Source organism: Phragmites australis, chromosome 4, assembly GCF_958298935.1.
Source record: "Phragmites australis chromosome 4, lpPhrAust1.1, whole genome shotgun sequence".
NCBI lineage: Eukaryota > Viridiplantae > Streptophyta > Magnoliopsida > Poales > Poaceae > Phragmites > Phragmites australis.
In genome coordinates this window covers 2,641,286-2,663,845 of record NC_084924.1, presented here as the reverse complement: position 1 = coordinate 2,663,845, position 22,560 = coordinate 2,641,286, and the positions used below count along the sequence as shown (strand labels likewise).

The 22,560-nt window shown below is 43.9% G+C and overlaps 4 protein-coding genes across 9 annotated transcripts; 1 reads left to right on the top strand and 3 right to left on the bottom strand.

Moving 5' to 3' along the window:
- Positions 1 to 594: 594 nt before the first annotated feature.
- LOC133914004 (dirigent protein 4-like) lies at positions 595 to 1,143 on the bottom strand. Its single transcript, XM_062357171.1, has one exon. It carries the CDS (start codon positions 1,141 to 1,143, stop codon positions 595 to 597), a length of 549 nt encoding a protein of 182 aa, XP_062213155.1.
- Positions 1,144 to 5,773: 4,630 nt separating this feature from the next.
- LOC133915189 (uncharacterized) lies at positions 5,774 to 10,088 on the bottom strand. Its single transcript, XM_062358260.1, has 4 exons — positions 9,882 to 10,088; positions 7,488 to 8,111; positions 6,995 to 7,170; positions 5,774 to 6,907 (listed from the first exon to the last, which is right to left on the bottom strand). The coding sequence occupies exons 1-4, from the start codon at positions 9,884 to 9,886 to the stop codon at positions 6,309 to 6,311; spliced, it is 1,404 nt and encodes a 467-aa protein (XP_062214244.1). The 5' UTR covers positions 9,887 to 10,088; the 3' UTR covers positions 5,774 to 6,308.
- Positions 10,089 to 15,339: 5,251 nt separating this feature from the next.
- LOC133915187 (DNA-binding protein EMBP-1-like) lies at positions 15,340 to 18,532 on the top strand. Of its 6 annotated transcripts, none has more exons than XM_062358257.1 (9): positions 15,340 to 15,803; positions 15,893 to 15,997; positions 16,152 to 16,249; positions 16,346 to 16,403; positions 16,542 to 16,590; positions 16,692 to 16,936; positions 17,017 to 17,097; positions 17,799 to 17,924; positions 18,050 to 18,532. In XM_062358257.1, the coding sequence occupies exons 1-9, from the start codon at positions 15,651 to 15,653 to the stop codon at positions 18,173 to 18,175; spliced, it is 1,041 nt and encodes a 346-aa protein (XP_062214241.1). In that variant the 5' UTR covers positions 15,340 to 15,650; the 3' UTR covers positions 18,176 to 18,532. The 6 variants fall into 6 exon arrangements, with proteins under 6 accessions (XP_062214241.1, XP_062214240.1, XP_062214238.1 ...); XM_062358256.1 differs by having other exon boundaries at positions 15,893 to 16,003; positions 16,349 to 16,403; XM_062358254.1 differs by having other exon boundaries at positions 15,341 to 15,803; positions 15,893 to 16,003.
- A 491-nt stretch (positions 18,533 to 19,023) lies between these two features.
- On the bottom strand, positions 19,024 to 22,497 carry LOC133915186 (probable protein phosphatase 2C 80). Its single transcript, XM_062358253.1, has 5 exons — positions 22,296 to 22,497; positions 21,415 to 22,095; positions 20,377 to 20,701; positions 19,839 to 19,988; positions 19,024 to 19,638 (listed from the first exon to the last, which is right to left on the bottom strand). Exons 2-5 carry the CDS (start codon positions 22,047 to 22,049, stop codon positions 19,342 to 19,344), a joined length of 1,407 nt encoding a protein of 468 aa, XP_062214237.1. The 5' UTR covers positions 22,050 to 22,095; positions 22,296 to 22,497; the 3' UTR covers positions 19,024 to 19,341.
- Positions 22,498 to 22,560: the final 63 nt, after the last annotated feature.

The window sequence follows — 22,560 nt, the reverse complement described above, 5'->3', positions numbered from 1 at the left end:
CTACATGCCATTTCTGTGCCGCCCACCATGCCAAGACGCTGGCACGGCCCAATTTTTCTAGTACCGTGTTAAATCGTCGTGCCATGGACCGCTCTAATTCAGCCATGCCCAAGTCCTGGGACTACCTCTCCCTAGAGGGTTGTACTGTATTATTGCAAATGTAATAAACAGACTACTCAAAAATACAACTCTATATGCCCTTGTGCACGCACGGTCTATCTCAATTGTCCATCTCTCCCGTCTGATACTTGTCCAACCGTTAATTCTTAAATGTACCTTATAATTTTTTTCACATACCCCTTTAACACGAATCTCAACGCAAATAAATAATCCTACTAAACCATACGTCCGTATGTGATAGTGGAATTTTCGTCCTCAACAACTACTCTATGCATGAAGTGATACAAATCTATCTTGGTTGCTACTGCAGTTCTGCTGGTTCAAACAATGGCTTCATTTCTCTCTCATAAAGCTGCTTAGCTGCATGCTACACATCAGAGGAGCAGATTGAAAACAGAACCGGAAAACACACAAAGGCAATTCTCTTAACATTATTGTGCTACAAACACCAGCGCCCAAGCATACATCAGCAACTCAATGGTGCAAAAGGGTCACGTTATACTCTATGATCGCATCGCCATTGTTGGCGTCCAAGTAATGCGTCCGAAGCAAGGCGAAACCCCGCGCCATCCGAAACGCGCCACGGCCGCCAACAATGGCGAGCTCCCTGCCAACCGGGTGCGTGATCGTGTTCCGCGAGAACACGACGAACGCGCTGCCATTGAACGGACCCTGCGTGAGCTCGAAGTCCATGCCAAGAACGAGCGCCGCTTCGCCTTTCCCGGATGCGACGTACAGGCCTTGAGCGTTCCCCACCACCTTGGATCGCCTTGCAGGGCCCTCGGTGAGCACATCGTCGGCGGCGTAGACGGAACTGAAGGGCACTGGATCACGAGTCTTCGCCCTATGATCGGCGCCACGAGCAACAAGGACCGCGCTCGGGTCCTTCCCGCTCAGGGTGTCATGGAGGTAGAAGCGGAGGCGGGTGATCTTCTCTGGACCAAGCAGCTCGGTGGTAGCTTTGCATTTGAGGGAGACGATGGCAAGCAGGGTGACGAGGAGGAGCAGGGATGGAGTCCACATGGTGTTCTCTTTTTTTGGCTCTGGGATGTGGAATTTCTAACTGAGCGCTTTCCATTTTTATAGCCCATGATTTGCATACCCTTCTGGTATTTATGGAAAGAAATATGAGCATATTTACACTTAATATGTATGGAGATTATATTATGACCCAGCTATGAAATACTGGTACCGTTTTTGGTAATTATACGGTGTAGGTTAGCTGTAGATGAATGAATGCATTGGCTGTAGATTAATGAATAAATTAGCTGTAGATGAGTGACTATGAAAAAAAAAGAGAGGGGAGTAAACAGCTGTGATAAGAATAAATTAAAATGTTTTGTATATAGATAGTAGATAGAAATGATAACCATATTGTATCTTAAATATGCATGGCATATATTGATAAGGGAATTCGTTGGTCATAATTAGCTTCAATCAGGAGGCATAAATGGTGCCAGAGTAACTGCTTACAAAACCCATTGATTCCAAGCAAGAAAACGGATGCGCGTTAGCGCAACGGCTTTCGCGCTAGTTGCTCAATCCGTTGCTTGTTTGGTGAGAAAATCGCTTCCCCACTAAAACCTACTATGTGAAAAGGATTAGTTCCCGAGGTGCTGCGAAGAGATGAGAAAAAGTCTGCCTGAAATGATGTTGCATCAGACTTTTGTGGACCACTCATGAACCGTCAAACCCTAGAAGTAGCACCTTTGTAAACCAGAAAGATATATATATGGTCCATAATTATGGAAATCAATTTCCTCTCTGTCCGGCATAGAAGTGTTCCACGGTCAGCAACACAATGTAGCAGATGGAATTTTAAGTGGTTTTGTGGACCGAAAGGATGAGGCTTTCTTTTTTAAATGAACCAGCAAGAGAACTACCTATTGTATTAATAAGATAAGAAAAACGTAACGGGCTGACTTACTCGGTTAATTAAGCGGATAAACTACCTAGCTAAATTAGACCTAGAGCACCAGAGAGACGACCCATACTACTGACCAACTACCTAGCTACATTTAGTCTGAGATGGTTCACAACACCACATAGTGGTTATGTGGATGGAGAGGATTAGGCTTTGACACAAGCAAAGACCAATGCAACTCCTAATTTGCAGAACAATTTGATCTAGGAATGGCACCACAGTGGTAAAAAATGTAGTGCCAAAGGAGCCATTACTACATTTGCATTGGAAGTTAGTATTCTCGTATTTAACTATTGTTCATGAGAAGTCACATAGACACTGTATTGGAGTTCTTATTTCTACACACCAATTTAATGCACTCTCTTACCTTGAAGAAATAAGTATAGACATTATGCATTAAGAGTGGCCTAAGTAATCTGAAGCCAAAGAAGAGATAAATTGAGCAGTACAATAAAACAAAACATTATTGAGCGATATGTTAGATGTGATAGAATAATTTTTGTGAGGTGCCCATCACAAACAATGGGAGGAAACATCACCTTAGTGCATTAGTGACAGATAAAAAGCAGGATATCTGTTGAGGTGAGCATATACTCAAAACACATTAAAGCATGCCTATTTTTGAGGGAATACATTAAAGCTTGTAAACATTTGTCCGACAATGCATTGCAAAAGATCCTAAAACATAGAAAACCAAAATTATAGAAGAAAACGCCAAAAACTTTCAAATACAGGAAATTAGAACACTAGCCCCCAAACAGATCGAGGGACAAAAACAAAGTCAAGAGAAGAGTAGTTAGGTAAAAGTTGCTGTAGGAACAAGAATGGTAACTAGAGGGGAGTGAATAGGCGTATCAACAAATATCTTTCGAAAACAAAAGAATCAGAGAAACAAAGTAAGAAGACTAGTTCTATGGTAACATAACTCCACGGATGGAATATGAACCATATGTTCCATTCAAGACCATTTCATGTGTCTTTGTGCACAAAAACTCACAACTTTCAAAAAAGCTATAGAAGATGAACACCGGACAAGGTTATCCTCCAAGATTATAGTCTAGTGGCAAGTGGACTCAAGACTTGCTCAAATACATGAGTATATGAGTGTTTAAGCCACTAACATAAAAAAAAAAACAACCCTGCAAAAGTGAAAAACTGCAGCTTAAATAAAAAATCACCAATAAAGAATCTCTCCAAGTTGATAATCTAGAGTCAAGGGTACTCAAGACCCATGAGCATATACTCCTATGTGAGTTTTTATGCCTCTAGCAAAAAGAAGAATGATCTCACAAGGTGCTGAAATTTCAGCCCAAAAGCCAAAACAAAAATCAAAACCGAAAATCGAAAAACTTGCAAACTTGCAAGGGAACCAATAGAGGGAAACTAGAAGGAGGGGAATTCAAGCATATGCAAAAAAAAAACATAAACTTCATTATTCAAAGAGGACAGCCCTATTTTAGACGGATTACAAAGATTTATCTCTCAAAACTCTCACCTATTATATAGGCTAAGCACTCATCCTTCTCTCCTCTAAAATCCTAACTCTAAAGCTCTCAAATGTGTGGCACAAGAGGACTCAAGTGGCTGATTCAAACTCTCCCAAAACTCTACCTCTCTATTTATAGGTCTAAGAAACTTAGCCCCAACCACTACTAGCGTCCATAGCTCGAGTAGTACTTGTTTATAATGAAGGAGAAGAATCGGCCTCTGATTGTGAGCTTTCTCTTCATATGTTATGTGCTGCTATATATTGCTTATTCCATTGGTGAAAGTATACTGAGTTGCTTTATTTGTTACTTCTGATATAGATTTTTTGGTTTGTGATTATTTGCAATATGTTTGTGGTCCATACTGAAAAATGGTAGGAGAAAATCGTGTGCCTAAATTTTGCTTGAAAGTATTTTATAATATTATAATTTATTGGGTATGTACCAGTGGTCAGTGGAGAGCTTATCTTAAGCGTCTTGCAGCACAGGGTTTCCCTATCTAGGTTCATTGTGGTTGCACCGCTGACTTCGCTCAAAAATGGTGACATTTGTCTGTAGAATCTAGCACAATTAACACATTTCATATGTTAAAAGATCGGTGGCGTTTTAAGAAAGGATATATTAGAATATTTAGAAAACATAAATCTTTCAACCGACAAGCAATTCGCAGATATCATGACCAAGGGTCTCTCCACTGGGCTCGAGCACAGAACATTCTTTGAAAAATAAATAGCTAGTGCGATTCATTTTTCTGATTCCAGACACATCCAACTCGTAGAGACCACTGTGCACACACCGACACACGTTTTCTAGACCTATAAATAGAGAGGTAGAGTTTTGGGAGAGTTTGAAGGGGCCAAGTTTCCTACTTTTTCCTCAAAATATCCCTCTCTTGTAGTAAACTCCTACAAACCATCGAGGGTATTTTAGTCTATTTTCTTCTTCATTCATCGGACGGTCGCGGCGCCTTCACAACTTAGCTTCGCCTCGACGCAAGCTTCGCGATGGTGCCACATACTCCTCCAGTCCTCCCACAGTTTTAAGGTCAAACCGCGAAACCACCTGCACGCTTCTCAAAGCGTGACTCACGCCTTGCTTACACCTTAAGCAAGCGCTTCGATGCCGACGCGTGTACTCCGTCATGCGATCCTGACCACCGGTAAGTCTCTCTCACTCCTGATCCCTCGGGTCGCCTTGTCACTTGCACCGACATCCCCTTCACTTGACTTTGTCAACACGCCGTCTTCATCCGTCTTCAATGCTTTGCTTGACCTCCACGTGTTCAGCTAGGATCACTCTTGACTCCGCCCGACCTCCTTGATCGTCTGACACCAAGTACTCCGCTTGACCCGATCATCCCGCCATCGACCGCCAAGTTATATCCATCACCTGCACACCATGAAACAAGCAAACATATATCTTTAACTCCAATTCCAATTAATCCATAATCAATATGCTCAAATGAAATCTCAAATCACATCAAAGCTCATGCAAAACCGAAGATCATCAAACCAAATAAATGATAATATCAATTACTCATCACAAGTCAACAAGGCACGTTTCAATTTGGTTTCTCACACTATCCCAATCCTTTTTAGTTTTGTCCACTATTTTAGCCGACATGCTACTAAAAAGGTAAGCACTGAGTTGATAAACGAAATGCATTGGGATTATACTCAAATTTAAGATCATTTGATATAGTAACCGTAATAACCAGGCCGAGCGGGTGCTCACACACAGGGTAGTTAGCAGAAAACTAAGATTTCATCAGGTAAGGACGTAAGGCAGATGATAAGACAAATAAACAATAGGAGGAGACACAAAACTCTTGGGTGAAGGTTTGGCAGTTATCCCTCGTGCGGTTGAAGACAATATTGCGATTGTGATCAATTGGGTCCCGTGCGGTAATGACACCAAACACATGAAGCGGGCACTGTAAGCAAAAGATTTTATTTTTTGAAAGAAAAAGATACAGAAACAGACCATCCTCTTCGTCTGGTGCGTCGGTGATTAGCTTGCATCCATCCTTCATCTACAAGATCACAGGAAGATTTTTTTTTAAAAAAAAAGATCACAGGAAGTCAGAAATGGTGGTGAGAGCTAACAGGGAGTTTTACAAGACTGAGGCAAATATGAAATCCTGATTCTTCAGGGGCATGTTCTTGCTTATCCAGGAGTGATTCAAGCAAAATAATTCAGTGTCTTCAGTAGTTCAATGTGTTCAAACATGCACCGGAAGAAATGTCAAATGTTCTTATATTCATAAACTGAATCTACTGTATGGATTCTACTAATAGTATCGGCATTGACCTGGCATGATGCCTCAGAGGGTTCCATTCAAGTTTGCTAACACTAGATAGTAAGAAACTGATAATGAACATGGCAACTGCCACTGATCTATCTACAGATAGTTATACAAAATTGTAGTTTCTTCCTACTTTGCCTAAAAAAAAGTATCTTCTCTCCAGATGAGGACTGAATGTGTTACAATCGAATATTGATCGGCCACATTGAGAGTGGAGCTCATCCAGTCATCACTTGTGCATAAAATCCACCCTTGTTTAGTTGTTTGCCATGAAGCTGAAGAAGCTTGGAAACCTGAATTTCCTAGGTGTCATCAACCCATTACTTCAACCAAAAGTGAACTTCTAGTGATGCCCTTTTGGAGATTAACAACTGAGACCAGAGACAGACACCAATTAAACCAAAAGTACATAAGTAATTTCTATCTGGTCACATTGCTGAAAGTTGGTCTACACCCCTGGTCAGAGAGCTTTTCATATAAGCTCCTGTTCCTTTATGCTGGCCAATCTAGCATTATCTCGGTCACGCTTGAACACAGAGTACAAAGGGCTGTAAAACATGAGACACATTGCAAACGGGACAATCATCATAGTCAACAGACCCCTCGAGAGTGCGTAAGCTCCGTCCACCGATCCATGTGCTAAATCAACAGTCTTTGCATTGTACCCGTAGATCTTTTCAGTCACAATGCCAACAGCAGGAGCAGCCAGTGAGCCAAATGAACCCTCGAATGCACGATCAAAGGCATAGATCATTGTGCGGTGCCTGGGAGGGACTACCTCTGCAAACATGGGGTTGTTTGCACAAGTAGCACACCAGCTTATGGTAATGCCCATTAAGAAGAGTGTCACAGCGTATGCAAACCAATAATCAACAGACTGGGGAATGGCTGTAAGGAGGATCCATGAGAAAGGGATGCCCATGAAGGCACTAAACTGAGCACACATGATGCGAGCAGAATCTGGATAGTATCTTGATAGGCGATCTGCTATCACACCACCTAGAAATGATCCACTGGCACACCCAATAGCGAAAAAGCTGTTTAGCGCTGCTGAGCTGCTGTTGTCGAAACCTATGAGGGGTGAAGAGTGTTAATGTTCAACTTCAGAAAGGGATACCTGTCAGTTCAAGTATTGAAAAATCTCCATTGCTTTCGTACCAATGAGTTCGAACCACATGGTGAAGAAAACTACAGCAGCCCATGGCAAAGAGCCAACAATGCCTTGCAATACAATGATTTGAAACGTCCGCACTTTCATTACTGATCTTGCCGCTATCCATGAATCCTTCCAGATAGAATGTGGAGGAAGGACACCGTTAGTGACCAAATGTGACCTGCCCATTTGCAGAAGATCACATTGTTACGCTGATATGCAAATACACAATACCAGTGGTATACAGGGTTTTACTCAGAGAAAAAAAAAGAGAAGTGGTACAGAGGGTAATGGTAAGATGATATATATATAGTCATCCAAGAAATCAGATACAAAGAAAAAAGGCACACTTTGATATATCTTTCGCTAAGATGAAATTTTCAGCTGATAAACAGCAATGCTACTTATGCCTTCATGATACAACTATTGTGTTATTTATATTTTGAAATTTTTAACAAGCAAGTAAAGAGTTTTTCTAAATTCAGAAGAAAACTGTACCTCTCATGATCCCCATCACCCCCAAAATGGCTTGGAGATGTTTTCCGAGGATCGACAGCATAAAAGTATACAAGGAATCCAATTAACAAGCTCACAAATGCAATCACGATAAATGCAAGCCGCCATCCTGGCAAACCATAGTAATCCTCTCCAGCCACGATTGTTGCCAAAACACTACCTCCTATGCCACCTACTGAACCAATAAGGGCTAGTAAACCAAATCCCGCTCCACGTGTGCCATCTTTGTAACTATCAGCAATGAAGGATTGAAGTGCTGGTATTACAATGGCAAGTCCAAAACCATTCACAGCTCTCCAGAATGCAACCTGACCAAAATACTGGCTGACACCAACAGCCCCTGTTGATACAGCCCAGAAGACAGTCCCTATCGCAAGAACTGCAGGGCGGTCATAGTGAAGAGCAAGGACACCTGCCAAGGGAGATGCTATGGACTTCAGAAAGTTCATCAGAAACGTAAGGTATCCCAGATCAGTAGGACCAGCATCAAAGGCTGCACTGACTTCCTTGTAAACAGCTGGGAGGAGATTCTCATCAGCCCGTTCCAATATGGAAGCTAGGTTGATGAGGATAAGAGAAATGGAGAAACCAAATATCTTCTTTGACCTGAAATAAGAAGAAGTTATTAGAGCATGATAACATAAACAAAACAAGGTAAGTGCTGTTCTATGTTTCAGAATGCAAAGTGATGCTCCTAGAATCATGGGGGTATTTGTGTGACACAAAATATGTTCAATCCAATTTAACTTAGTTTGACTCATTGGCCTGAATTGATATTGATCTAGGAAGTTTTGCACGTGCACCGTATGTTTTGATGGGTGGGGCAAAAAAAGCTGCATTGGTAATGGATATTGAATTACGTTCCAAAAGAATTCAATCACACTTCAGGCTATAAATGAATGGAGGTCATAAACCGAGAGATATTATTTGTTTTCCCCCTGTTTCAAAACAAAGTTATGCATTGCAATACAAGACCATGGATATGACATGAAAATTAAGTGAATTGCCAAAGAATGGCAATAGCATGGTACAAAGCATTTCAGATGAAACTGCAAAATAGCAGAAGGTTTTAATTGCTATATTAGTTAACTCCTAAATGAGTAGCACCCATGAACCTGAAACTTACAAATTATTCTCTCTGGTCACAAAAAAATGACATTTTGGGCAGTCAATCAATTTTAAGTTTGACCTACAATGTCTTCATATGAAATCAGATTTATCATATGGTATTGGTATATATAGATTTATCTCGAAAAATAGTATTATGATATCATGATTTTATTTGGTTTTAAACATAAATTTTAGTGGAAGTCAATGAATTGCGAGATCGTTAATCTGGTGGTCAGAGTGAAAATATTCAAATTCCCAAATAGAAATGCCAATAGTCAATCTTGCTTGTGCTACGAGATTCAGCTTCTAAAATCCAAAAGGAACAAGAAGAAATGAAATTAGAGAATATTCTCTCTCCCCCCTCTTTCATGCAAAAAACAAACAAATTAGATATTCAATGAACATTAACTCCATGGTAGGAAAATGCTTCTATGTTTTACTGGAATGAAAATTACATACATCTCTATTAAACAGATAGCTGCCTCACAGGTGCTCTAAGATCTGTGTGATTTTCGTTTGGTGGAGAATGGATCAAGGCAAGCACTACTCATTGCTGATTTGGTGGAGAATGGAATCCTACAGGGTCTGCCTTGCAGTCAGCATCCCTGAATCTGAATCCAAAATGTGAACACTTATTCTTAAACAATGTGATGTCAAGAATCCAGGATCCAGACTCCAAACATCACAGTGATAATCCCCACCCACACATCTGAATCGAAAATAGCAACCATCTCACAACCATTCTCTTGTGCTCACTTCTAAATTTCAGCTCCAAAAAGAAAATAACTTTTGATATTCGATTTGAACTTTCAAATGCAAGCGGAACGTGAGCAAGGATATTCCCTGAATCTAGCGCAGCCAAAGGCATTGCTCAAACGCATCTGCGTTTTGCTTTGACCAGCTAAAGAATCTAATCTGATCCACTAGAAACTACGGAAATGGGAGGATAATCCAACATTCCAACTCCATCTCACCTAGGACTAACTCATTCGATTAGATAACGCCTAACGCCTAAGCACCCAGAAAAAACCCTCTCCTTTAGCCTAAATCAAGAAGACCCGGTAAACTTGGATTCATTCGGTTAATACGATGACCTCAACGCATCTTGAAATAACTAACTTGGATCCAGTAAACGACACACGTAACACACATCACAAGCAAAGTTTTTTTTTTTTCACCAAGAACTGACCCGGAGATCACAAGATGCACGGATCACCCAAAAAAGCCTGATGAAATCGTCTCTGCAAGAAACAATCAGCGACTCACCTCATGCTAGAGCTGGGTCCCTTGGAGAAGTGCGTGCCTGCCTCGAGGAGGACGAGAAGGATCCCCAATAACCGCAGCTTGCAGTTGCAGCCACTGCTCTTCCCAGGTTTCTTTTTCCTTCTTCCCCCCGGTTGTGTCGCTGGTCCAGTGGCCCGGTTGGAGGCTGAAGGAAGCAACGACCAACGACGAGGGGCAAGACTGGAAAATGACGAGAATGCGCAGTGCCCCGTGTTTTGACTTTTGATTTTTCAGCTTAATTTCAGCCGGTGATTTTGGCATGGCTTCCCTTCATGCCAGGGACGAGCCGAGACACGGACGATCGAGCCAGCGAGCGCAACTTACTTTCGTGAGCCGAGCGCAGCAGAACGGAAAAGGATTCATGCTAATCAGGAGCTCTAAGGAGTACCGAAGGTGGCAGAAGGGTTTATTCCGGAAGGGGAGCAACGGGCATGTCGTCACGCAGCTGCTCGACTCACCGCTGCCCACGCCGCGCCGCTCGTGCTGCAGGTCGGCGGCCGACGCGCCCACCCCGCGCCGTGGCTCCGGCGCCGACGCGTCCCCGCAGCGCAGGCACGTGCCCTTCTCGTGCGAGAGCCCGCCGACGTGCCCGAGAGCGTGGCGAGCGGGGGAGGCAAGGAGCGGGAGGTGCATGGCGACCACAGCAGCAACGCAAACAGCGAGTCCAAGCCAAGCTCAAGCGAGTTTGAGATAAGCAATGATAGAAGAGAGTCCGGACTTCCATTAAGAGAGAGTCAGGATCGTCTGCGAGGTTTCAGTCCTAACTCCTTATGAAAGCACAGCAGATTATCATGGCCAAGAACTTGATTTTAGGATGGCGAGCATTGGAGGAAAATGGAGGTGTGTGGATGGTTTGTGCAGATAGGACGGGACATTTCCGGAGGGCATCGCATTTTGTACTGGTAGGTATTATCCTTGGTGGTAGTAGAGAGAAAGGTAGAGTCAGATCGATACCCATGAGATTTGCTGTAATTTCCGTTCGGTGTACAGTTGGTTCAGCAGCAGCTTGTACATAGTTTTCTTTCTTTTTTGGTTTTTGGTTAGCAGAGAAGATGATCGCCTATTTCCTGATGAGTGACCTTGCACTATCAATATCAGTATTCTTTTGTTTTTTCTGTTTGCCAAGCTAGTATAATTCTGTGGAATGCCTCATTTTGAATACCGGAATTTCACATATTCATGTATATCACATCTAAAACATTAATTATGTAAATAAATATATACAATTATCATGGCATCTTAAATCATGTTTTAAGTATTTAAAAACATTTTGAAAATATATGTCTTGAGCCTATACGTGTTTCTATCGTTTATTTTTAGTAGAAATAGTTTGGAGATTGTTCGGGCATGCATTATATGTATACTTTTCCATCGTTTAATTGTTTATGCAAAATATTCTTGATTTGTTTAGATAGTGTTGCGCCGGCGATTCAAGTGATCGAAGACGACACCGAACCACCAGAGTTTTATGAGTGTTATACAGAAAGCGTCAAGAAGGCGTCGGAGCAACAATGTAAGCATCTAAGCATATTTCATCGTATAATTTGGATGATGTGAAGTCTAAACTGACAAGTTATTGCTTATGTAAGTATGCATGCTAGCGTTCCAATATCGGGTTATATGTGTAGAACCTATGTTGTTGTATTACTTCTACCTTCAATTGTTGATGATTCGTGCCCTTGTAACCTGGGTTAATAATGTTGTTTTCTAATTTAAAAGTTTTCTCCAACATGCTTAGTAATGTGTAGGTCATCAATAAAAGTTGAGCAGTGGTTCAACTATTATTCACAACTATAAGGCTTATTTATTGTTCATAAGAATAATGATGATGTTGGGAAGTATGAGTTGTGAGAATGAGACGAGATATAGGCGGTGCTGGGGGTAGGTCGGTAGAGTAACCCAGATACCATAGATCCCTTGCATCATTTAAACATCGATCGTTGCTGCAGTTAGCTTTAGTACTTTTCGTACTAACCATATATCTAGTTATGGAAAGGATGAGTCAAATACCTCGTGTACATGTGATCATTTGGCTTGCACGTCTCTGGTGTCATAGGCATAATAGATTTGTAGGGGTATCTAGTTTGCTCTGGGAGTAGTTCTAGACAACCTTCGCACCTAGAGACACATGTTCAAACGGTTGGAGCTTACTTAGGAAAGGTTGTCACAATTACTCTCTTGTGTGGACTTATGTGGTCACGCAAGCCGAATGATCCTCATGACGTACGGGTAAAGATGTACCTCTGTAAGGTGTAAGAACAATTCGAATTGTCGCGCTTTCGATCATGAGCATATTTCTGTCCATTTACAGCAGTCGTAGAGTACCGATGTAAGATGATGGTATGGTATATTAGGACATGGTTGGTGATGGCTATTGATGAGATAAGATATTTCTGTTACAAATATGTTTATGTTAGAGATTTGAGGATAGAAGTGTATATGTGGTTAAGTATAGATATCTACATCTTTATGTCAAAAATTGCTTTTGCATATGAATCTACTTAACCATGTGATCAACTTCTTGCTAACTCATCCAAATACATAATTCTTAGAGTCGAGTTATTATATGTATCTATTATTAATTAAGTCTTGCGAGTTGTTTTTACAGGTGCTACAGGTGATAAAGAACTAGTGTCTAGTTACTTCACACCCACCGATATAGAAGACGGGTAGGAGTAGTATGAACTACTCGAGTAACGAGGTTTTGGGGTGGTGTCTCAGGGTAAATAGTTTCACCCATCTTTTATTGTTTATAGATTTTATTTTTTGTTGCGTAGTACTTCTAGGTGGTTAGGAGATGAGACTATTTTTTTATTCTACTAGTGTTCGAGTGTTGTAAATTATTATAAATAATAATCTTCTAAAAACTTGTAATATAATTTTATTACTCATTTTTTATTAACCTTGGTTGTGATGACATATGTTGAAAGACATGTTTCGATCTTGGATATAAAATACATACCAAAACTATTATGATGATATTTTATGATCATAATTATATAAACGATCGACTTAATAATTAATTAAAATACTATTTGGATGATTTCTTACACTGTCAGAGCGAAATTTCTGTAAAACTCTAAACTGGGCCAAAATCTTCTGTGACGGAAAGATGCATCCTTAGAATTGCTGGCAGACCACTGAGAGAAGTGGCAGGTTTATCGTTTGGGCTTACTTGAATTCAGCGGAAATCCACCCCAGTTGAGGATAGCAGCCGGTGGCACACGGTGGCGTGGCCGCCGCCTGCCTGGCCGTGGTTGGCGACAGGCGGCTACGGTATTTGGGCATGCACTGCGGCGCGGTCCATGGGTCACACTGGCAAGCACCTCCCTCTCCTTGCCTCCCCACCCGCCATGCTCTTGGGCACGCCCGGTGAGCTCTCCCACGAGAAGGGCACGTTCCTGTGCTGCGGGACGTGCCAGCGCTCGTGCCGCGGCGCGGTGTGGGCGCGTCAGCCGAGCGGCGAGTCGAGCAGCTGCGCGACGATGTGCTGCCCGCTGCTCCCCTTTCGCCGCCTCTGGTACCCGGTTACCATGGATCTTTTTCTCGTTCTGGCGGCGCTCGGCTCAGGAAAGCAAGTTGAGCTCGGCTCGTCCTTGCCTGCGTCTTTGAGATCAACGTATACGGACATGTGGTGAGGAGGGATTTACAGCACGTCTCCATAGAATTTGTTTCCGAAAATGGCTATGGTCTTATCCAAAGAACGCTTGTCATCTCTACATGCCATCAAATATACACTTGCATAAAAATGGAAATCACGGTGACAAAAGTCTTCGTCAAGTATAGGTGACGGTTAGCAGTTATTCGAATCGAATCCCTTATGATATGTAGCTGAAATAAGTTCTTGCTAATGGGAAAAAGAGAGGGGTTGAATGTGGGTGCTGTGCTTATTTTGCTCGAGGGATTCAAATTAGCGCCGTCCAACCATATTTTTCCTAAGTTGAAAGAAAAGATAGTAAACCTCTCTTTTCAGAGTTATTGTTCCAATAAAAGGATTTGTGATTATTCCTTTTTATTCATGTTGAGTTCATTGAGACTATTTGTGTTTGGTTTCCAGGTGATGGATAATTTTCATAATATTATAATAATAAACGGTTCTTTGCATAGGAAGGTATCAAGGCCAAGATAATATTTATTCCATTATTTAAAAATGTGCAAGGACATATTGTATTTTATGCATACAACCATATTTATCCTCCTTGAAGCACTATGAAAATGGTCATAAGAAAATTAAAGGAAAAATACGATTGATTCAAAACCAATTCTAATCAAATGAGAGTTCGTTTAGTTTTCTAAAAAGTTTGAGTTTTTTAATCGTTAGCTCATTTCATACATATGGTTAATCCCAAATGAACTAGGGCCGCGTCAATGGATCAGTTTGGACCAACCCACTTACATCCCTAGACGTGAAGGGCTGCAAAGAGTGAAAAAAAAGAGGCCCAGAAGGAATAGACCAGCCGGTGATTGCAGCGTCTGGTGGATTTGGCCCAAGAGCCTTACCAAGATCAATCGATTTTTTTCTTCTGTTTGTATATTTTTTATTAAAAGAATTACAAAATCATGGGACCGTTTTTCGAATTTTGCACAAATAGGCTCCTATGTGGCCAACAGTGGCCACATGAGATTTTTGCTAAATTTGAAATCGAGTGGCCACATAGGAGCTTATTTTGTAGTTCTGCGGCGGTATAGTTTTGTAATTCTTTAATTTAAAGAATATACACAAAATCAAAATCAATCCATCTGTAGTTCTGCGGAATGCCAGGCCCATGCAACATGCGATTTCCCAGATCAGCCGAATCCTAACGGCGTCCGACTCATTAGCACCGCGTACGGCTAGCGACAGATCCAACGGTGGATGGGGGCTCAAGCACTTTACCTCCGGACCCACTTAGGAGCCCTCAAATCTCCCTTTAATTTTTTATATAGAACAGGAAAATGAATAAAAAGAGGAGAAGGAAAAGAGGATGAGAAAAAAAAATTCTGATATGAGCGAGCGCATGATTTGGAAAGTCACGACACGTTCGAGTTGGTCACAGCGATCGACAAGGGAGGTCCAGATTAGAGTTTAGGATTCCGATAGACTTAGAGGGAGATTGGGGGTGGCGAATAATGAGATGGAGGCTGCAGGCAGGGGAGAGGCGGTTGAGGCTTGGCGGCAAGGGCGTCGTCGATCAGACGGTGAAAGACCTCTGATGAGCGACGTCGACGGCACGTGCAAGGATGGGACAACACGGTGAAGAGCGCCACCAGTCGTAGTTGGTGGAGAAGAAAGAGGTGTGCGCGTCTCAGCATACGCACGCGGAGGACGGAGCGTACTCAAGCGTTTATCGTTTTCCTGTCGAAAATCGCACGCCAGCGCCCCGCGCGCGAAATGGAACGACCCATCCGGCGCCAACCACATCGTCCACTGACGCCAGGTTCCCGCACCCCGACCAGATCCACGCCCGCACCCGTGTTCTACCCCCGCGCCGAACACGCCACCTTCACGGACATGTGGACCCCTCTCCGCGCGCCGATCCACGTGTCGTCCCACTGGCCTGCCCCCAGAAACCAAACACCGCGCCGCCACCTCCGCGCTCGCCCGAAGCGACCAGGTGTCTCCGCTTCGCGTGGCAGCTGCCGCCTGCGTGCACTCGTCGCGCCGCTTCCCCTCACCTCCGCGGTGACCTCACCGCCTCGTCCGCGCCACAGCTCCAGCTGCAGATCCATCCCTCGGTCGCAGCTCACAGCTCGTAACACGCACGGCCGGCTATGGCGTCATCCACCTCCACGGCGTCGGGCGACGAGCCCCGCGGCCCGTCCTCCGGGGCGGGTGCGCCGCTGCAGGCGCTCGCAGAGTGGGCTGCGTCGCTGCAGGCCTACTACGCCGCCGGCGGGCACCCCTACGCCTGGCCCGCCGCGCAGGTACGGACGATGCTATTTTTTTCTTCCTCACAGTGTGTGTCGAGTTGGGTTTGGGGTCTGATTAGGATTTCGCTCGCGGTGGGATGCAGCAACACATGATGGCTGCGGCAGCGGCGGGGGCGCCCTACGCTGCACCGGTACCGTTCCCCATGTACCACCCCGCGGTCCCCGCCTACTACGCGCACGCTTCCATGGTCGCGGTGAATGCCGAGATCTTCTCCTCTCTCGTTTAATTGATTCCCCGTGCAATTCTCTAGTTCGGTGTAGGTTTTAGTGGTGGAACTAGACCATCAGTTCGAGTGCTGCAGCTGATGTGTGAAATTGCTTGCTGGACCTGGTTTTGTGCAGGGTGTGCCTTACCCGGCCGGCGAGGCTGCGCCGGAGGCGGAAGGGAATCGCAAGATGAAGAGCTCCGGTGGCCCCTATGGCGATGGTTCTTCCGGGAGGTATGCCTCTTTTCCCTTCTGGCATTTAGGGGCTGGTTGCTGGTCTGTTTGTTTGGTTTGATCGAACTAGCTGTGAAACTATTGTGGTGTGCGCAGCAGTGATGGCGGGAGCGAGGAGTCATCAGATAAGAGAGATGCTAGTGCCGACCAGAAGGTACCTTGTTGATCTTTACCTAAATGCAGCTAATTTTAGCGGTATCCGGACAATCTTTTTTTTTCAGAACCTGCAGGAGATTTGCACGTCATATATTTGGACAGTCTTGGTTGATTGTGATTTGCTAATTTTGTCTAGGTATCACCATCTGCAAAGAGGAGAAAGTCCAGTAATGCAAATGTAGAAGGTTGGCTCTCGTAAATCATAATTCTTACTTATAAGATACAATGCATTAGTTTCCCTGTTTTGGGCTTTTGGCATGTATGCCTGACGGTTGACACATTCCAGGTGGGCCATCTCAGCCTGCCACAACGCAGGATGCTGCAGCTGAGTCGCCATTCGCGACCAAGAGGAGGTCTGCATCACAGCTCTCAGTTTCGACACTCGAGAGGGCAGCACTTTCTAATCCCACAACAAACTTGAACATTGGGATGGATATTTGGAGCAATTCTCCAACTAAAGCAGAGACCTTAGGACAGGGAGAGATGAATGCTGGGGCACCTTCCCAACATGCTGGCGCTTTGTCTCAGATGGTATAGTCATGAATAACCAGTATTCTTCATCATATCCACTTACCATCTTCGTCATATGCTTCGTAATTTCCTTCTTTTAGCAGGACAAACGAGATTTGAAGAGGGAGCGAAGAAAAAAATCCAACAGAGAGTCTGCAAGGAAATCAAGGCTGCGCAAGCAGGTACTGTCATAATAAAGATGTCTAATTGCGCACTGAATGATAGGGGAGATTATTTTGTGCCAATGGTATCTTACCCTTTATTTTCCTGGTGATTTTTTTTTATCATAAATGGTAGTATACAATTGTAAAATAGCAATTCTCTATTTAGTTAATCTATTACAAAGATCCATTGAATACACATGAAAATGCTCCAGTTACGGCTAATTGATATGCTGTTAAAAACGTCTTAAACTGAAAATGGCACAGCTGGCCTGATCATCTGGGAAGGACCTCAACTAGATGTCTTACCCACCATGTTACATTTGTGAGAAAATATTTGAAAAGCGTTGGGCGGCTGAGATCAACTAGGCAAAAAAAAAAAAAAAAAAAAAATCTAGATTTGAGACATTGAGTGTGCCTCTGATCTTCCCTGCTCCTCCACAATTATTTTTTGACGGACTGGTACAAAGCAAATCTGAATTCAGCTAAACACATAATCCAATTTGGCATGTCGCTTGGCATGCAAATGTGATTTCTAGGCCAACAAAAAAAATAAGGTTGTGGTTAGTCAGTGATGTAAAATCTGTGTGATACTTGCAGACACTTATAGTAGTTGGAACAGTCAATTCCACGTTGTAATGCTCTTTTTTTTTGTGTGTGTGTGGGGGGGGGGGGGGGGAGATGTGTGCTGATTGATTTAATATTCTTGTTATACTATCCAGCAAGAATGTGAGGAACTGGCCCAGAAAGTAACTGACCTGACCGAGATTAATGGTGCACTCAGATCAGAACTTGACCAGCTTAAGAAGGCCTGTGAAGGCATGGAAGCAGAGAATTCACAACTAATGGTGAATTCTCCTTACTCATATTTTGTCATGAACACATAATCAAACATTTGTCTAGCGGTAGGTTATCATTGTGATACTTCAAAATTCTCACTGTAATGCGTGCTTCCTGCTAAATATTTGTGCAGGATGAAATGGAACAGTCCGAGGCACCAGGTGTTTTAACTACTTTGAGCATGCAGATTGACACATCAAAGGTGCATGCAAACAATGGCCAACGCCATAAGAAAAACAATAATGACAGCAAATGGTAGTTCGAGTAGCAACCGTGAACTAGAGGTTAGCCTAGAATCTAGATAACGATAAGACGAGATGAGGTGTTTAATATTTAAGTGCACCATCGCCCGCCATCATGTCTTTTTTCTTCCCCTTCTTAGATAGAACTACCATCACAGTATTTTTTTTTTCCTTTCTAAAGCTACTCGACAATGTTTCGATGCCAACGGAGTTTGTGACTTGTGTAAATTCTCCATGTATTAGGTATGGCTGCCTGCCAAAAAATGCGTGTAAACTGCTGTGTATCAAACCATCAGCTATGGCTGACTACAAAGAAATACTGTAAAACGATTGATAGTTTTTTGTTTTTTGAGGGAAAGCCTTCACGTTTCCCAGCTTCTGGGGCGAATGGATTAACTGGTCCATTTGGTGACCTCCCCTGATGTTTAATGCTAAGACTGTTACATTTTGGGGCTGACTCGCTTGCAGAGCTGATCACTCCATGTAGCCCTTTACGAAGAAATCAGGGATGAACCAAGCTCATGACAGTTTGAGCTTCAGCCTGGGGCTTAGACCCAAAATTCCATTAGATTTTACTGTATAAATGATATGTTTTTTAGACCTAGTCCAAACTGAATAGGGCAGCTCGGGGCTTGGCCTGTGGCTGATGCCCCCCCACCCTGCCAAACAAAAATGCCGTATGATTCTGTTACCTAATGCACAAGTTGAATTGAAAATCACTTTAGTTCGTAAGAAATTCTTCGTTCCCAGCCGGCGAGCAGAAAAGAACTGCACAGCAGATTCGCGGCATAATCTGTTTCCTCGTCCTGGATGTTCTCTCCCAGGCAATTTGAGACCGAGAGAAGCATCTCAAATGATGCAGCACAGTCAAATACGTCAATAATTATCATTCGATACTGTTTACAACAAAATTTGTTTCCAGCAGGTGCAAGTTGTTATCCTCCTTCCAAGAGGAAAGAAAATAAATGCTTCTGGAATCAGGGGTAATGGTTTGAGAGATGGTAAATGAGAAATGGTAATGGTTTGTTACCATCTTTCAGGGCTTAAGAGCAGCCTTGCTAAATCCAGGGGATTTCACACCTCCGAATAAGGTACCTCTGTCACTCCAGACACCTACGCCCCGGTGCATACAACCCCATAAGTTCGGGGCAAGGTTATGTACATTACATCAAAAGGAAAGGTTTCATGCGGCTGAATTACTCTTCACATATGACACCACGACCGTGATATCATCAAGCTTCCCGCCGTAGAACCGGTACCCAGCTTCTTGAGCAGCTGCAGCAAATGGTGATTGCCTATTCTTGTCCGTTGCTCTTTGCCGAGCGAGGGCAGCAATTTTCTGTGCTGCGGCTTGAGGAGTAAGTCCAACCCTGAGAGCCTCAACAACAACGCCGCTAATCTCATTGTTGTACAAATTGTCAAAAAGCCCATCTGTGCCAGCAACAATAACATCACCAGGAGCAACTGCAAAGTGAAATACCTACAAAAATGTATATGGAGCATAATTATATCCAAAATATTTTGAAGATATAGAGCTTGTACTAGCAATTCGACAGAGACAGAAGTATTGGCTTTCAAACTCATCGGTGTTATCACTTATCAGAGTTCTCTACACGATATTCAAAGGTCCTGGTCCAAATCACACAGCTAACTTCTCAAAATGGGTAGTGATTTACTCACCTGAGCAGAACTAGGAAGATCACTGCCACCCCCACTCTCAAGCTGATAAGTAAAATTGAAATCATGCTGCTGTGTAGGTGATCTGAGAACAGTGCGGCCATCTCTGACTACTACGAAGCCACTATCTCCAAGATTTACAGCGTGGATACCCTGCAGGTTTTGATGTTAGTACAATTTATCAATGAACTAGCAAGTTGCTTCCCAGAACACAAGGGACCAAATACATGAACTTCTTTTCAGAAGCAGGAATTTGGAATTGACATCACCAAAATCTTATATTAGGATATATGATTTATGTGTTGTCTGTGAGACTGACTCAGGCAGCTATTCATAGTTTCGTACACTCGATAAGTGATTCGAAGAATCATTTCCACGTATTCTAGCAAATAACTCTAAATCACATTTTTATGTGTTCAGTGTTCACTAGGATACATCAAAATAGCAATGGAAGGGATGGCACAACAACAAAGCCTTTTAGTCCCAAGCAAGTCAGGGAAGGGGACGACACAAAGCATCAAAGAAGGGAGAGCTGCTTAACCTGCTCTTTAAGAGTGATGATACATGCAGTCGATGATCCCCTTGCTTTGGTGCTCGTGTAAGCCTTTTCCAAAACTCTTGATGGATCAATGGCCCTTTCCGACTCATCCTTGATAGCACTCATTGAATTACTCATGAGCTCCTTGGCATATAGTCCAGCATTGACACCGAGATCTGCCCAACCACCAACACCGTCTGCTACGCCAATTGCATGCTCATCAACACAAATAAAATGAGCATCCTCACCACCCGTTGCCTCCTTATCAGGGTGAGGCAGGTAACAAGAACCTGATAGCAACTTCAGTTTTTTGGAAGTAGGGGACTTTCTGCAGAGGAAATGACACAATCATCCACCAGCAGATGTGAGCAAATATCAGTGAATAATACTAGATGTAAAGAACAAATAGAACTGACACAATTCATCCTAAATCCTACATGGATATGTCAAAGCAAACGGTAAGGAACCATATTTCCATTTCAAACAAATTAACTTTCGCACGAGAAATTAAAGCAGAACCTACATGATTCTTGTCCTGTTAGTTATTTAATTTTGCGAAACTCTGATGTGATGGACTCAGTGCTCCCCTTAGCCACTAGGCGCTAGTCGGGCAGCAAACCAGCGCCTAGCACCTAATCGGCGGCAATTAGACAAGCCTAGGAAGCCGTCTAGACAGGCTGGGCAGCTAAGCGGGATGGTCACCTAGCACCTAGGCAGGCTAGGTGGCTAGTGGGATGGTGTCGCCTAGCGCCTAGGTGGGCTAGGAAACCGCCTTGAGCAATGCTGATGTACCATAGTCCAATTCACAGCATTTGAATTCCACCTTTCTTGACATTTATTCAGATACACAGATAAAAATGAAGACGTAGTTGACATCATTTGCAGAATCGAACAACACCAAATGAAAGCTCAAGGAAACCATGTATATCCCTTATCACTAATGGACCTCAATTAGTTATATTTCCACCTGAGCTTTCTTGCTTGGGCATATTAGAACTCAATATAACCGGCATTTGGAGGCAATAGTAATCTGATACATACCCATCAGATGCAACGGTGGAGTTATCCATCTTCTCATCAAGTGACAGCTGATGCTCTGTGGCTCCAGCAGAATATGGCGCCACACATGACGAGCTGAAGTCACGAAACCACGGCTCGACTGAGAAGCTCAGCTTCCAACCTGGCCCAACCGCATTGGTCCAGAATGCCCTGTTCCCCCACGGCCCATGCCACTTCAAGCTTGCACCAACCTTCTTACAAAAATCCACTCCTCTATACCTAAAAGAGACATCAGGTCGCGCTGCAGTCCCAACTGATCCCATGGCCGCAATTCGTGGGGCATGCGCCCCTGCCGATGGATCCTTATCTGGTTGCCGCTTGGTGGCACCCAGCTCCGCTCGCCGGAAAGCATAGCCACAGGCAGCCATGACAATGCCGCCCCTCTGCAGCAAACCCTGCCCTGCACAGTGCGAGCGCACGCAGGGTGCCCGGTGAATCGCGGCGAAGAAGGCAGCGGGCGCGCGGCGGTCCGTGGTGTGCAGAAGGCGCGCCGGGTAGGAGGAGAGGAGGAACCAGGTGTTTCCGAAGAGGAAGCTCCGGCCTCCGCGGCCGAGGAGGAGGTCCTTGCGGGAGGAGAGATGGACGCCGCCGCCGCCACCGCCGTAGCCGGCCAGCATCTTAGGACCGACGAGCGAGGCACGCCACCCAAGATCTCATCACCTCCTGCCGCCATCGAGAGAAAATCATGGGGGGAATTTCCATGAGACGAAATCCTCAATTCACACCATTCCAGAAATCAAATCAAGAACTCCATGGGAGAAAGAAAACGGCTGAATTTCAGGAACGCAGGGTTGGAGCCTGCGCCATCGATTCGGCTAAAAATTGGAATGGATTCTTGCAAGGGCAGCGAACAATCTTCTTACCGCGATAGCAATAGCAATATTTCTACAAGCGCAGAGGCTGAGATCTCGAGCACGCCCGGCCCAATTCCCCGCGCAGCCTCGCTCGTGCCCCCAATCTACCCGCGGAAAGGGAGCTTGCGGTGGGTCCGCGGCCACGGATTAGGGTTGATTGTTGGGGAGCGAGAGGATACGACGACGAGGAGGACAAGGCGGATTTGATTTCGAGCCCTAAGGTTTTCTTCTATCTTGTGCAAGATCAGAGTAATGGGCCTTAAAGCCCACCTAA

Bases quoted from the DNA above. Each gene is read 5' to 3' on its own strand.
- LOC133914004 (XM_062357171.1), bottom strand. From the start codon at position 1,143: ATGTGGACTCCATCCCTGCTCCTCCTCGTCACCCTGCTTGCCATCGTC.
- LOC133915189 (XM_062358260.1), bottom strand. The intron at 7,171-7,487 runs GTACAGTTTTCT...GCAAATGGGCAG, and splicing joins GGTGATGGGGATCATGAGAG to GTCACATTTGGTCACTAACG. The intron at 6,908-6,994 runs GTACGAAAGCAA...CACCCCTCATAG, and splicing joins CATGTGGTTCGAACTCATTG to GTTTCGACAACAGCAGCTCA.
- LOC133915187 (XM_062358254.1), top strand. From the start codon at position 15,651: ATGGCGTCATCCACCTCCACGGCGTCGGGCGACGAGCCCCGCGGCCCG. The intron at 16,404-16,541 runs GTACCTTGTTGA...AATTTTGTCTAG, and splicing joins ATGCTAGTGCCGACCAGAAG to GTATCACCATCTGCAAAGAG. The intron at 17,098-17,798 runs GTACTGTCATAA...TATACTATCCAG, and splicing joins AATCAAGGCTGCGCAAGCAG to CAAGAATGTGAGGAACTGGC.
- LOC133915186 (XM_062358253.1), bottom strand. From the start codon at position 22,049: ATGCTGGCCGGCTACGGCGGTGGCGGCGGCGGCGTCCATCTCTCCTCC. The intron at 19,989-20,376 runs GTTAAGCAGCTC...CAAAACCTGCAG, and splicing joins TCATCACTCTTAAAGAGCAG to GGTATCCACGCTGTAAATCT. The intron at 19,639-19,838 runs GTGAGTAAATCA...ACATTTTTGTAG, and splicing joins ATCTTCCTAGTTCTGCTCAG to GTATTTCACTTTGCAGTTGC.